The sequence below is a fragment of the Labeo rohita genome, chromosome 17, assembly GCF_022985175.1.
Source record: "Labeo rohita strain BAU-BD-2019 chromosome 17, IGBB_LRoh.1.0, whole genome shotgun sequence".
NCBI lineage: Eukaryota > Metazoa > Chordata > Actinopteri > Cypriniformes > Cyprinidae > Labeo > Labeo rohita.
The window spans coordinates 27,733,801-27,747,354 of NC_066885.1; the positions used below are offsets into that span (position 1 = coordinate 27,733,801).

General features: G+C 36.0%; 1 protein-coding gene across 1 annotated transcript in view; it reads right to left on the reverse strand.

The window, feature by feature from the left end:
• The window catches only part of ktn1 (kinectin 1), a 47,220-nt gene extending 35,507 nt beyond the window's left edge, over positions 1 to 11,713 (reverse strand). Inside the window, 4 exon segments of the mRNA XM_051132719.1 lie at positions 901 to 1,012; positions 1,015 to 1,091; positions 1,322 to 1,971; positions 11,533 to 11,713. Of these exon segments, the coding sequence (XP_050988676.1) occupies positions 901 to 1,012; positions 1,015 to 1,091; positions 1,322 to 1,970 (838 nt within the window). The 5' untranslated portion in view covers position 1,971; positions 11,533 to 11,713.
• Positions 11,714 to 13,554: the final 1,841 nt, after the last annotated feature.

Below are 13,554 nucleotides of genomic sequence, written 5' to 3' on the forward strand. Positions count from 1 at the left end.
ATCAAGCCAACAGAGGTAATGATTGGCATGAGCGTCTTACCTCAGACCCGCCTTATATCAGCTGTAACAGTCTAGTAACCTCCATTGTTTCGATGCCGGAGCAGGGATTCGCACAAATTATTTGTGATCCAGCTGCACTTACAGCAGAAGTGAGTATAAGGGTTTTTTTTTAATGAACCTTTGCGATTGCCTTTCCCAATAATGTGCTAGTTAGCAAGTTTAGCGGCCAAATGCGGCTAAAGTAAACAGGCTCGTCACTCCACAGAGAGGAGAGGGGCGGGGCGAGCAGAGCTCATTAACATTTAAAGCAGCCTCGACCAGAACAGGATGAATTTTGCAGAGCTGATTTTGGCAAGATAAAAAGGGTGTTGTTTTACACTACCATTGAGAATTTTTAACCAAAGTATATTATAGACTTTTCATTAAGATCCTAAAGAATCATATCAGCTTGTGGAAAATGGGCATCCGATGACCCCTTTAAGGGAAAAGTTCATTTCTGACCCTGCACTACAATAGTCCATAGAACTCATTTGTCAAACAAAATATTTCTCGAATGTGCAGTTTGAATTTGCTTGAGTGAGATACGAAAGCATATAGACCACTTGGTTCTTCTTTGCTCCTTCTGGAGCGTCACAAGTTACCCCTGGTCATAGTTTAATTTTACTTGCAGAGAAAAGAGCAGCATACAGAACATCTTCAGAACATCTCCATTTCATTGCAAGTCAGTCATATGGTTTGAAACAAAATGAGAGTGAACAGATGATAGATTTTTCATGTTTGGCTTTAGTTGATAAAATCTTGCCATATATCTAACAGACCAGATGTCCACTTTAATGATTCACTGACTCAGCTGAGAATTTTAACCTCTATCTAATTCATCAGTTTTTGTTTTAGTCTTACCTGTGATGACAGGTTCCACCTTCTGCTTCTTCTTCCTACGCCCACTGCCGCTAGAGGCAGTTGGTGGTGCTGCTGTGGAAACAGGGGCGGCTCCCTCCTTTGCCTTTACCTCTCCACCTCGATAATCATAGGCTCCTCCTTCTTCACCACAGGAGGAGAAAGATCAGGCTTGACCTCGGGAGGATGCTCTTCTGTGTGGAACATGAGATGATGTTCTGGGTGTTTGTTGTAATGATGGTGTTTTTTCAGGGTGTTCTGATTGGTTTTTAAATGGTTCTAAATGCTTTTTAGTATCTGTGCACTTGAATGTTGGTAACTGGCAACTGAAGCAGCAAAAACCAGCTGTACATACACATGCTATAAACAATAAGTGTTTGCATCACAGCTAAGACATATTCTTATTAGTAGGTAGTCCACTCACCAGACTCACTCTTCTGTTTCTTGGCTTTCTTTTTGCTGGTAGTCTCAGTTGGTGCAGGAGGCGTGGCCTGAGGCTGCGGTGGGCTGGACTGTTTGGTCAGGGGGAGGGGCTGCTCCTTACGGACAGCAGGTTTGGAGCCGTTGATTTCCGGTTCATCTAAAGCAGGAGGGGTAGTTGGGGTTGTACGGGTAAGGGGCACAACCATTGGGGCAGCAGCTGGAGCAGCAGTTGGAGAAGCTTTTGGCTTTTTCTCTTTCTTTTTTCTCTCTCTTATCCCGGACGGAGATTCTGCCAGGACCGGAGCAGCAACAGGTGGACTCACGGGCACCACCTCCGAATCCTCATCATTCGAGGCAGGGCTAGTGGCATCAGATGTATCGAAATCCCTCAGGTCTTCCTCTGACTCGCCGCCCCCGCCTCCTCCCACTCCACTTCCGCCGCTCTCCTTCTTCTTGTTCTTCTTTTTCTCGTTCTTTTTACGAGTATCAGGCTTGGCAGGAGGCAATTTAAGGTCTCGTTTCTGGCGGGCCAGAACCTCGTCGTAGGAAGTCTCTTTCATGAAGAGCCAGAAAAAGAGGAACATGAGAGCGATGACCAGCGACGGTGCCAGGATGAGAAGATACTGTGAGTCTGCCATGTCCAGCGCCATTCTAGAAGAACGCAATGAAGAACAGAAAGACAGAAGTGAGCACAAATGTTCAGTGAAGCAGGATACATGACAATAGGGACAAACAGCCACTTGACTAATGTAAACTACAAAGAATCAAAACTGTGAATACAGACATACTTCAAGGTCTTTTGGCTGAAATACTAACATGAAAAAAGGCATAACGTCTACACAATTTAACCAATCCCAATAGTCACTTACACACTGCAAAAGTTTGGGGGTGGCAACTAGGGATGTACAATATTTATAGTCTATGTTAGTATTATAATTGATGTTTTACCAATATATGGGATCCAACATCATGTATGTCACTCATTTTGTCTTGAGAGTTCAAAACCATTCAAAGACTCATGAAGCCTGTTGGTTGACACTTAATTGAAAAGTTATGAAGGCAAAAAAATATCCCTGTATAAGACTCTTTTTTTTATATTTGTAAAATATGATGAAGTTAAAGTCAGGGCAGATTATTTGGTTTAAAATAGGGCTGCAAGAAACAATTATTTTGAAAATCGATTAATCTAACGATTGTTAGGACGATTAATCGACTACTCAACGAGTATTTCACCGATTAATCAGTAGACTCTGATTATTCAGCTTTTGCAATAAGTTAAAATAATCAGTTATACATATTCTAACGAATAAACAAACGTCACATCAGCTTTAGAAAAATCATGTTATGTAATTACAATTATTAAACAATTAATTTATACAAATAGTTACACTATCAGTCAAAAGTTTTTGAACAGTAAGATTTTTAATGTTTTTAAAGAATTCTCTTCTGCTCATCAAGCCTCATCCAAAATACAGAAACAGAAAATTTTTTAAAATTTCAAAGCTCAATTTTTTAATCATCATTACTCCAGTCATATGATTCTTCAGAAATCATTATAATATTCCAATTTGCTGCTCACAAAGCATTTATCATTTTTATTAATTGGAAAACAGCTGAGTAGAATTTTTTCAGTTTTTTTGATGGATAGAAAGTTCAGAAGAACAGCATTTATCTGAAATATAAATCTTTTGTATCATTATAAATATTGTTATCATCACTTTTCAATTTAAAGCATCCTTGCTAAATACAAGTACTCATTTCTATAATTTCTTTTCCAAAAAAAAAAAAAAAAACAACGTATACCGACTCCAAGCTTTTGAACAGTATAGTGTATGTTACAAAAGCTTTTAAATTTTTTCATCCTGAAGAAAAAAAAAAAAATACTCAACTGTTTTAAATATTGATAACAATAATAATAAATGTTTATTGACCATTAAAATCATCATATTAGAATGATTTCTGAATGATCATGTGACACTGAAGACTGGAGTAATGATACTGAAAATTTAGTTTTGATCACAGGAATAAACATTTTAAAATATATAAAAAAAAAAAGAAATTTGTTATTTTAAATGGGTAAATAGTTACTGTTTTTGCTGTACTTTGGACCAAATGCAGGCTTCGGTGAGCAGAAGAAACGTCTTTAAAAACATTAAAACACTTTTGACTGGTAGTGTATAAGCCTGAGGCTAATGTATAAACACATTAAGACTGACAACTGCATTCAGCAGCAGTGTGTACATGGTAATATGGCGTCCTTTTCACACAGCTAAATAACTCTCTGTGGATATTATAATTGCTTTTGTGGTGTCTAATTCAAAGCAACAAACCTAAATGTAAACCACATTAAATTACCCCTCAGAATCTCATTATCTATCATCTTAAACAACATGAGATAACGCTGTGTATTGTCAGTTGCTATCGGACTATATTGCTGCCACAGCCATTTGTACTTTCACCAGGTGCTGTTTAAAGCCAATGCGTAACAATGCCTCAGGCAAAGCAAAATCATCACACCTTGGCACACTTACTCAGCAAATTGCATAAGATGCACTAATATGGCCAACCAGCATTCACCGACTTCCCTGGAACACCTCCTCCTCTGTGGTTGACTTGCTTGTCTTACTCTGAAAATCACACCTCATCACCTCCTACATATCTCCGGCTTTTCCGTTCCACCTCCACCCTCTCGCAGTGGTATGATCCAATTAGTACGTGTGCTGAGGGCAGCAATCTGGGTTTGCTTATTGACACCAAGCTAAGTACCTGTGAGCGGGCGACACTCGTTCTCACACGTCCACTTTTTTAGAGACTGTATACAAGTAATCTGATCACGGAGCTAAATTATAAAGCCTAAACCAGCACAATATAAAAAATACATTTGTTTGTTGAACAGATAACACTGTGAAGCTACGCAAAGCCAGAGCGGTCATTCAAGACACCCTTCACTAACTCAATTGACATCCTAAACTGTGCAGAGGGGCTTTGCAAGGAACAAAAATATCCAGCCGGGAAAATGTCACTCTAGTACGCCGACGCTGAGTGGTCTCACATATGAAAACGGCACTGGCTGCCCCTTCAATGCTAATCTATCTAAAGATTAGCTAGTAAAGGCCTTACTGTGGCCTTATAAGAAAAAAATCTTCTCAGGATAAATGTCAGTCTTGCGTGTGTTTGATATTAAAGCCAAAGTAGGGCTGGACGAAGTGACCTAAAATCCAAATCTCGATTAATTGAACGTTTTACCTTAATTACGATTAATGAATGATTATTTTTTATATTTTATTAATATAATGTAAAAAATAATCACATACACACATATATAATATTGTGAGAAAGTTAATTTTTTGTTTGTAACTTTGTAAAGTATGTTCATTTGTACTTGGTCGGCAGCACATATTACAGCAAATTCCTTGCTCCCAGCACAAACTACAGTATCAGAAAAGTGTGACATGGAAGTGATCAGCCTGTGGCACTATTGAGCCTTCAGATCGTCTGTATATTGTTGGATCGACTGTTTTTCATCTTTCTCTTGAAAATATCCCATAGATATGGGGTTCAGGTCAGGCATGTTGGCTGGCCAATAAAGCACAGTAATATCATGGTCAGCAAACCACTTGGAAGTGTTTTTTTGCACTGTGGGCAGATGCTAAATCTCCTGGTAGACGGCAGCACTGACTTTGGACTTGATAACACACAATGGACCAACACCAGCAGACGTCACGGCACCCAAAATCATTACTGACTTCAGAAACTTCACAATGGACTTCAAGCAGCTTGGATTCTGTGCCTGTCTAGTCTTCCTCCAGACTCTGGGACCATGATTTCAACATGAAATGCAAAATTTTTCTTTTGTCTGAAAAGACGACTTTGGTCCACTGAGCAACAGTCCAGTTCATTTTCTCCTTAGCACAGGTAAGATGCTTCTGACGCTGTTTCTGTTTCAGAAGTTGCTTGGTAGCCCTTTTCCTGAAGACGTCTGAGCGTGGTGACTCTGGATGCGCTAACTCCAGCTTCATTCTACTCCTTGTGAATCTCTCCCAAGTGTTTGAATCGGCTTTACCTGACAGTATTCTCAACTTTGCGGTCATCCCTGTTGCTTGCACACCTTTTCCTACCCAATTTCTTCCTTCCAGTCAACTATGCATTTAATATGCTTTGATACAGCACTCTGTGAACAGCCACCTCTTTCAGTAATGACCTTCTATGACCTATCTGCTTTGTGGAGGGTGTCAATGATTGTCTTCTGGACCACTGCCATGTCAGCAGTCTTCCCCATTATTGCAGTTTCAAAGATAAGAGATACCCGGAATTTATACTGTAGGGATGAACATTTAATGAAACTCAAATGTAAATATTCTAAAATTTTGAGATACTGGATTTTTGACTTTCATGAGCTGTAAGCTCTAATCATTCAAATAAAAATAAAAAAAACTTTAGAAATGTTTTTTAGAAATGTTTTAGAAATTTTACCCCTTTTTTTTTGGTAGTAAACAAAATTGTTTACTACCAAAAAAATAAATAAATAAATAAAATCAATGTCTTGTCTGATGTTTAATTACGATGAGGCAACAAGGAAAAGACAGGCTCTTAATGGAAGCCATAAAAGTGGACGTTTGGTTGAGTGCTTTCGTACAAAATGCGAAGCAAACAGAAACAGTGCGCTGTTGTGCTGGACGACATGCCTGGCTGAATTCTGCCTTCAGGACAGTGAGAAAAGCCAGTGACAAGAAGCACCAGGTCCTGGAACGGCCATTTGCTCTGTGTCAGACTGGAGTCTGTTGGGTTCAGCGTGTCCGAGAGACTCACTGTGTTGGGAATATGGATAAGCCGATTACATTAAGAATACATTTAGGAGCACCATTCTACTACAATTTCCCAGGAGTCCTTAAAGAGGCCATCAGTCTAACGTTCTCCATTTTCCGGTCACATCTCACACCGGTACTTAGCCAAAAGACACCATTTCCAAGAAAGACGCATGTGAACTCTGTATTTATAGTATGGCATGTTCTTAACGAGCAATTAGTTCCGTGACAGATCCAGACAGAATCACGGCAGAACTGGAATGCAAGTCATTCACAAAATTCAGCGTGTGCACATTTATTGAATATTTTGTCTAATCTGATTAGACTGTGCAATTATCTACCAGGAAGAAAAGTGTCGTGCTATCAGCTCTGCTTAAAACATTTTGCCACGTCTAAATTCAATCCGCAGGATTTGCATGAAAAAAAAAATAATAATTAACTAATTTAAAAAAAGATAATTGCTTTGAGCAATATTTTCTGCTGATATTCTTTCACTCTTTTTTTATAACATAATTGGTTAATGATTTTAGGGTCTTCCAATAAATAATACCATGTGTTTACTCAATTTGGTTTTCATTAACAATTAATTAAATTAATTATTAATAATAAAACATTCATAATGCATGTTTTATTGCTGTAGTATTATGTATTAATTTTGTCAGAAAGCAGAATTGAACTAAATTACATTTATATCCATTATCTGACAAATAGTTTAATTCATTAAAAGAAATAAAACGTTAACAAAACGCAGATTCTGATTATTCCTAAGTATTAAAATCTACATTTACAGTTCTCATTTAATAAACAATCATATCTGCTTAAATAACGTGTGAAAAAAAGCGCTGTCAAACGATTAATCGTATCCGAAAGAAACGTTTTTGCTCACATAATTTATGTGTGGAATGTTTATTATATAAACATGCATGTATATCTTTAAGAAAAATGTTATGTTTATATATTAATGAATGTAAATATATACATTGTATTTATATATACATAAATATACACAGTATACACACATATATTTTGTAAACAAAAACTTTTATTTTGGATGTGAATCGTGATTAACCATTTAACAGCACCAAACAAATTATAAATTACACTTTACAATATATGTCAATAGAAAACAGTTGTTTAAATTGTAATTATATTTGATAACATTACTGTTTTAATATTATAATTACAGTACTAATATTAAGTACTGTTTGTACTTTTGATCAAAAAAGGCAGTCTTGGCAAGCATAAACTTCAACTGCAAAATTTGTTTGATTTTTAACAAGGAATTCAGTGATTTTACATAAATTGACTACTCAGTTTGATTATCAACTAGTCATTGCAGCCCTAATTTAGCCAGTATAAAAAAAGAGAGAGAAAAATATAATGCTTGTGTGAAAATGCATACTGGACAGCTCCGAATGCAGAAAAGGAATTCTGAAAACATACAAGACGGGACAAGCAGCTGTTGAGGTGTAAGCTAAATCTGCTCATTGCCCTTACTTGCATATTCCTTGTTAAGTAAGTGGAAACATTTCTTAGGTTTCACGTGTGTACGATTCACACAGCCCTGTGCACAGAGAACAAAGTGGAGATGGGTGTGGTGAGCTCACTTGCTCTGAACTGCGTGTACTTTTCTTTGCCCTGCTAAAGAGGAAATCGAAAAACAAAGATGTGAATTACTCAGAAGCAACGTGTCTGTAAACGCTGCCATAGGATGAGATGTTTAGCTATGGCAAATCTGTCAGAAACTGTTGCTTTATGTAGATGGTGGCAAGCAGAGTGGAGCTATCTGCTCAACACGATGCTTCACTATGCTGTGTTTAGAATACCACACTGCTATACTATTCTTTCTATTTCTGTAGTATACAGCACGTGTGCTTTACATAGTATGCGAAATGCAGGTATGGAACACCCACCTGGCCTATATTTTAAATATGGTCAACCGTTTCCAATATGATAAATAATTCAGATGTAATGAAAACCCCTTTATTTCCTAATATTTCATAGGGCTGTCAAACGAATAATTGTGATTAATCGCATTCAGAATATAAGTTTGTTTACATACCATAGGTGTGTACGGTGTATATTTATTATGTATATATATAAATAAACACACATACATGTATATATTTTTTAAATATATGTGCACTTATATATATATATATATATATATATATATAATTTAGACTTAACATAAATATTTTATATATAAATCTAACATTTTTTCCTTAATATATACATGCATGTATGTGTGTATTTATACATACATAATAAATATACACAGTACACATACATATAGTACGTAAACATTAACTTACTTCAAATGCGATTAATCATGATTAATCGTTTGACAGCCCTACGATTAAACTGCCAAAATTTGGTGGAATTTATTCATCATTTAATTTACGAATTAAAATGTAATGAATTAATTCATAAATTAAAATATATTTATAAAATATTTAATTTATAAAATTTCTTAATAAATGATATACATTTAAAATGTATAAAAATACTTTCTATGAATTTAAAATGTATTAAAAACAATTTTGCTAACTGGATTCAACTTGCTGAACTAAAAATGGCACAAAGAGATATCGTAACAATTTTTATTGTTAACAGTTTCAGCCTATTTGTAAAAAAAAAAAAAAAAAAAAAAAAAAAAAAAAAAATTGGAGGCAGTATACACAACACATTACAATCCAAACACAGCCGATCATTGTCATGGTTAACTACTACTCACAACTTCCCCTGAATTAGGAAACAAATTGAAATAGATCCAGTTTTAAACTATTTTTTGTTCAGAAATAAAACAATCAAACGGTCCCTCAGAACCATGGAGGATAAAGATAGGAAAGCCTTTCTTTGTATGAGAGTTGTGTTGCGAGTTTCACCTCAGGAGGCACAGGAAGCGAAAATGAAGTCATCTACTTGTCTTAATTACGTAAACTTCCCTCTTTGTTTATTTAAATACACACTACTCAGAACAATGCTTCAGACAAAGAGAGGAAAAAAGGGTACATATTGGTGCAAAGGCGGTGCGGTATGGTGTGACAAAAAACCTGCAGCTCTACACCAATACAAACAAACTTAGACTTCACAAAATGCCTCGATAATTTTCTGTAATAACATTTTTACTGAAAGAAGTTTTTGGGACTGGGCATGTTATTTCTGCTTCAGCAATAAAAAAGCCAATATGCTTGAATTTACATCAAATCTGAGGACCTTGGTTAGCTACTTGAAGTTGCAAGATGAAGCAAACTTTGCAGCAAAAAAGTATTTGAAAAATGGACTAAAAGACAAAAGTACTGTACTATACTTTAATAAGCAAAAGTACAACTCCATGAAGCATTGTGAATGACAATCTGGAATAATTATGGATAAAACAAGTGATTTATAAGATATTAATTATGTATATATTGATTATGGGATTACATTTATTGTCAAAGTTTTTGAACAGTAAGATTTTTAATGTTTTTCTTTTTAAAGAAGTCTCTTCTGCTCACCAAGCCTGCATTTATTTGATCCAAAATAAAGCAAAAACTGTGAAACGTTTTACTATTTAAAATAACTGCTTTCTATTTTAATATATTTTAAAATAGAATTCATTCCTTTATTCAAAAGCTTGGAGTCTGTATAATTTTTTATTTTTTTGGGGGGAAAGAAATTACAGAAATTAATACTTTCATTCAGCAAGAATGCTTTAAACTGATCAAAAGCGATGATAAAGACATTTATAATGCTACAAAAGACTTCTATTTTAGACTAATGCTGTTCTTCTGAACTTTCTATTCATCAAAGAAACCTGAAATAATAATAAAAAAAATCTAAATTAAAATACTATAATGACTTCCGAAGGATCATGTAACTGGAGTAACGATGCTAAAAATTCAGCTTTGAAATCACAGGAATAGATTACATTTTAAAATATATTCAAATAGAACGCAGTTACTTTAAATTGTAAAAATATTTACAAATTGTACAGTTTTTGTTGTACTTCGGATCAAACAAATGCAGCCTCGGTAAACAAAAGAGACTTCTTTTGAAAACATTAAAAATCTTACTGTTCAAAAACTTTTGACTGGTAGTGTTGGTCATTCACAGCACTTCATGTGAGTGGGTGGAGGCTAAAGAGTTATAACCATGCAGTCCACTTGTTCCTCTATTTTGCAGAGATTTCTTTATAGAATCACGTCGTTTTTCACCAGAAGTCCCACTTTTAAACAGCTATTTTAAAAATATTTTGAACCAATGCAGGCTGACGGCTTCAACAAAAGCATATACCATCATTTAACATCCTTGGAGCTCACAGTAGGTCTTTAAAGCTTATAAATGATTGATTTGAAGAAAATGACCGCCACTTTTACTTCCTGAAACCCACCTGATGCACTCCATATGAGTCACTGACATTTCAGATTTATTTTTCCACTAGAAATGACTGTTTTAAACGTACCTGCTAGAAGTAGTAAACCCTTAAAAGTGTGCTAGACAGACAGACATAGATTAAAGTCCACAGCACAATGCTGATTTCATGAGGTCTTTAAATACGACCTGAACACATGCGTCCTGCTTTCTCCCATTTCTTTGAATGACACGTCAGTGTGCATGCGCAAACTTAAAGCGACCATTAAAAGCCACCCAACTACTGACAGATAATCCTTCCGTTTGCTACATCAAGGGAAATGTGCGCCGCACCAGGGCTACAAAAGTCAAAACAGTCTCCAATTAAAGCGATAAGCGTTTCAGTGAAAACTAAGGACTAAACAATAGCTTTTTTTCCATTGTGAGGAGGTATTCACACCACCAGCTCTACAATAAATCTCACACTTTTACGATAAGATAACGGTGGGTCAGGGCAAGGAGCAAAGTCCCTAGAGACGGCCAGCCCTTCACCGAAATGACTGCATGACAATCGGGATTTAAAGTAGGTCGACGCGTTTAATAAGGAACTGACTGACACTTCATTGGTCACCACATATGACTGACCGACTAACGTTAACCAGCAGGACAAGCACAGCGTGTGCTGGACAGCCTAGTCAAGTGAAAGATGGTGAACATACCACAGCAGAGAAACGAAAACGAAAATCATCAGTATAACTAGCTTAGCTTTAGCTTTAAAGAGAGAGGCGTGGATTGATCGGACATCAGCTTGTTCAGCAGGCTTAAAACCCGCATACAAAGCGCTAAGATCGTGAGCTCGCGTTATCGCGGTCTACCGACAGCCTGGATCTCAGGTCTTCGTCGTTTAAGTGTGTAGTGAACGGTCGCCTGTGTTCCGGAGGCACGGCATGGAGAGGGATCAGCGGGGCAGACAGTGCGCTAGGCCCCGTGTGATCTGCTCCATCCACTCACGCTTCATTTCACTGACACAGTGTGTGGATGTAAAGCGGCATAAAGCCGCTGCTTCACGTACCTGCGGTGGTGTCCTTGCTATTTTTGTTATTGTCGGGATGTAAAGGCGTTCCTTAAGTGGAAGCGCTGTGGACTGCGGCTCCGGCCCGGTTGTAGGCGGCACGTCGACTTGTTTCGCTTTGGCTGGGTCAGGTCAGTGTGGGCTGAAACGCACAGTGAGAGAGGAAGACGGAACTCTGCCAGAGAGACCGGGGATGACGAGATACGGAAATCTCGCGAGAAGTGGGACTGGGGTTGGGCTTTAGGAGCTCACACCAGCACGGCTACAGTAGAGAAATTCATGGTCAGGCTATTTGAAATTGCATATACGTTTATAACAAGTGCATATAAGCATATAAAAAGTTCGCATATGTGTTTTATGCTTTGTGTCTTATTTGATACACTGATACTCAAACAGTATAATATAGTGAGAGTAGCCCAAATTGAGAAAATATATGCAATTTCATGTTATCAAGTGTGATTTACCAAAAAAAGAGATGAAATTAGTTTGTAATGTAGATGTAAATCAATCTTTGTAACAGTGTAATAAACTACTTAAAGAAAATGCATGTACACTGCCCTCCAAAAGTTTGGAAACACCCTAGAAAAGTGTGGTTTTGGACAATATTGGCATGAATCCTTTTTAATTTGTGATAATTTTGCACTGATAAGGGACAACACAAACTAAGAAAACATATTTTATTACATAAACAGTTTATACATAGAAAAAACATACATTTTCGATTGATCAAAATATCCACCATTAACAGCTATTACAGCTCTGCATAATCTGGGCCTGAATTCATTGTATTGCAAATTTAATAGGCAATCAATTGTTGAAGCTATTAAGGTGTGCTGACCCAAAAATCTTTTAAAAACCTGGGCCAAGTTTAAGCCAGTAACCAGGCATCACAGCTGGCAAAGGGGCATGTCTGACTTTGACATATATATATATATATTGCTATTATTACGTAATCAAAATGAAAATTATTATTGCTGGTCTTCAATGATAATGTCAAGTTACTTTAATCTATTTGCACCGAAAAATGATAAGGATTTATGCTGATATTATCCAAAACCACACTTTGCCAGGGGTGTTTACAAACTTTTGGAGGGCAGTGTAAATATCACTTCATTGTCACTCTGTATTTCCAGTGTAAAACTGAATAATAAAATGCAATCTTTACCAATAATATGTCTTAGTAAGATTATGAGAAAAGTTGTTGTTTTTTTTTTTTTTTTTTTTTTTTGGTTGGAATTTTGGGGGGAATGCAATGTCTAAGAGATGTACAAATAAATGAAGAGTTCAGATGCAAAAACCTCTAAATCCATCTGACGTATTTCTATCAAATGAGCATTTCTTTCTGGCTACTTTGTATAGGTTTCTATTTATTCTATTTAAGTACTGGTGCTTCTGATTGGGCTGAGGCTGGATTTTAGCAAGTTTGAAGTAAAAGTATTTGATGGACATATACTATGTGTCAGGAGCATTCACTCAGTATCATTGTCTCATTTTTGACCAAGATGGCTTTTAGCTGGTTTTGCATCTGAACTCTTTAAATATTCCTAATATTTTATATTTTAACCAGATCAGATTTCTATATATTTCTATCAGATATATATATATATTTATATATTTATATATGTACACTACCAGTAAAAAGTTTTTGAACAGTAAGATTTTTTAAATAGGTCTTTTTTGCTCACCAAGCCTTTTTTTGGATACCAAGCCTTTTTGCTGTATCCAAAGATACAGCAAAAACAGTAACATTTTGAAATATTTTACAATTTAAAATAACTGTTTTCTATTTGAATGTATTTTAAAATGTAATTTATTGCCGTGTTTTCAAAGCTGAATTTTTAGCATCATTACTCCAGTCACATGATCCTTCAGAAATCATTCTGAAGAAATCAATATTCTGATTTGCTGTTCAAAAAAACATTGTTATTATTATGTTGAAAACAGCTGAGTAGAATTTTTTCAGGTTTCTTTGATGAATAGAAAGATCAGAAGAAGAGCATTTATCTGAAATACAAATCTTTT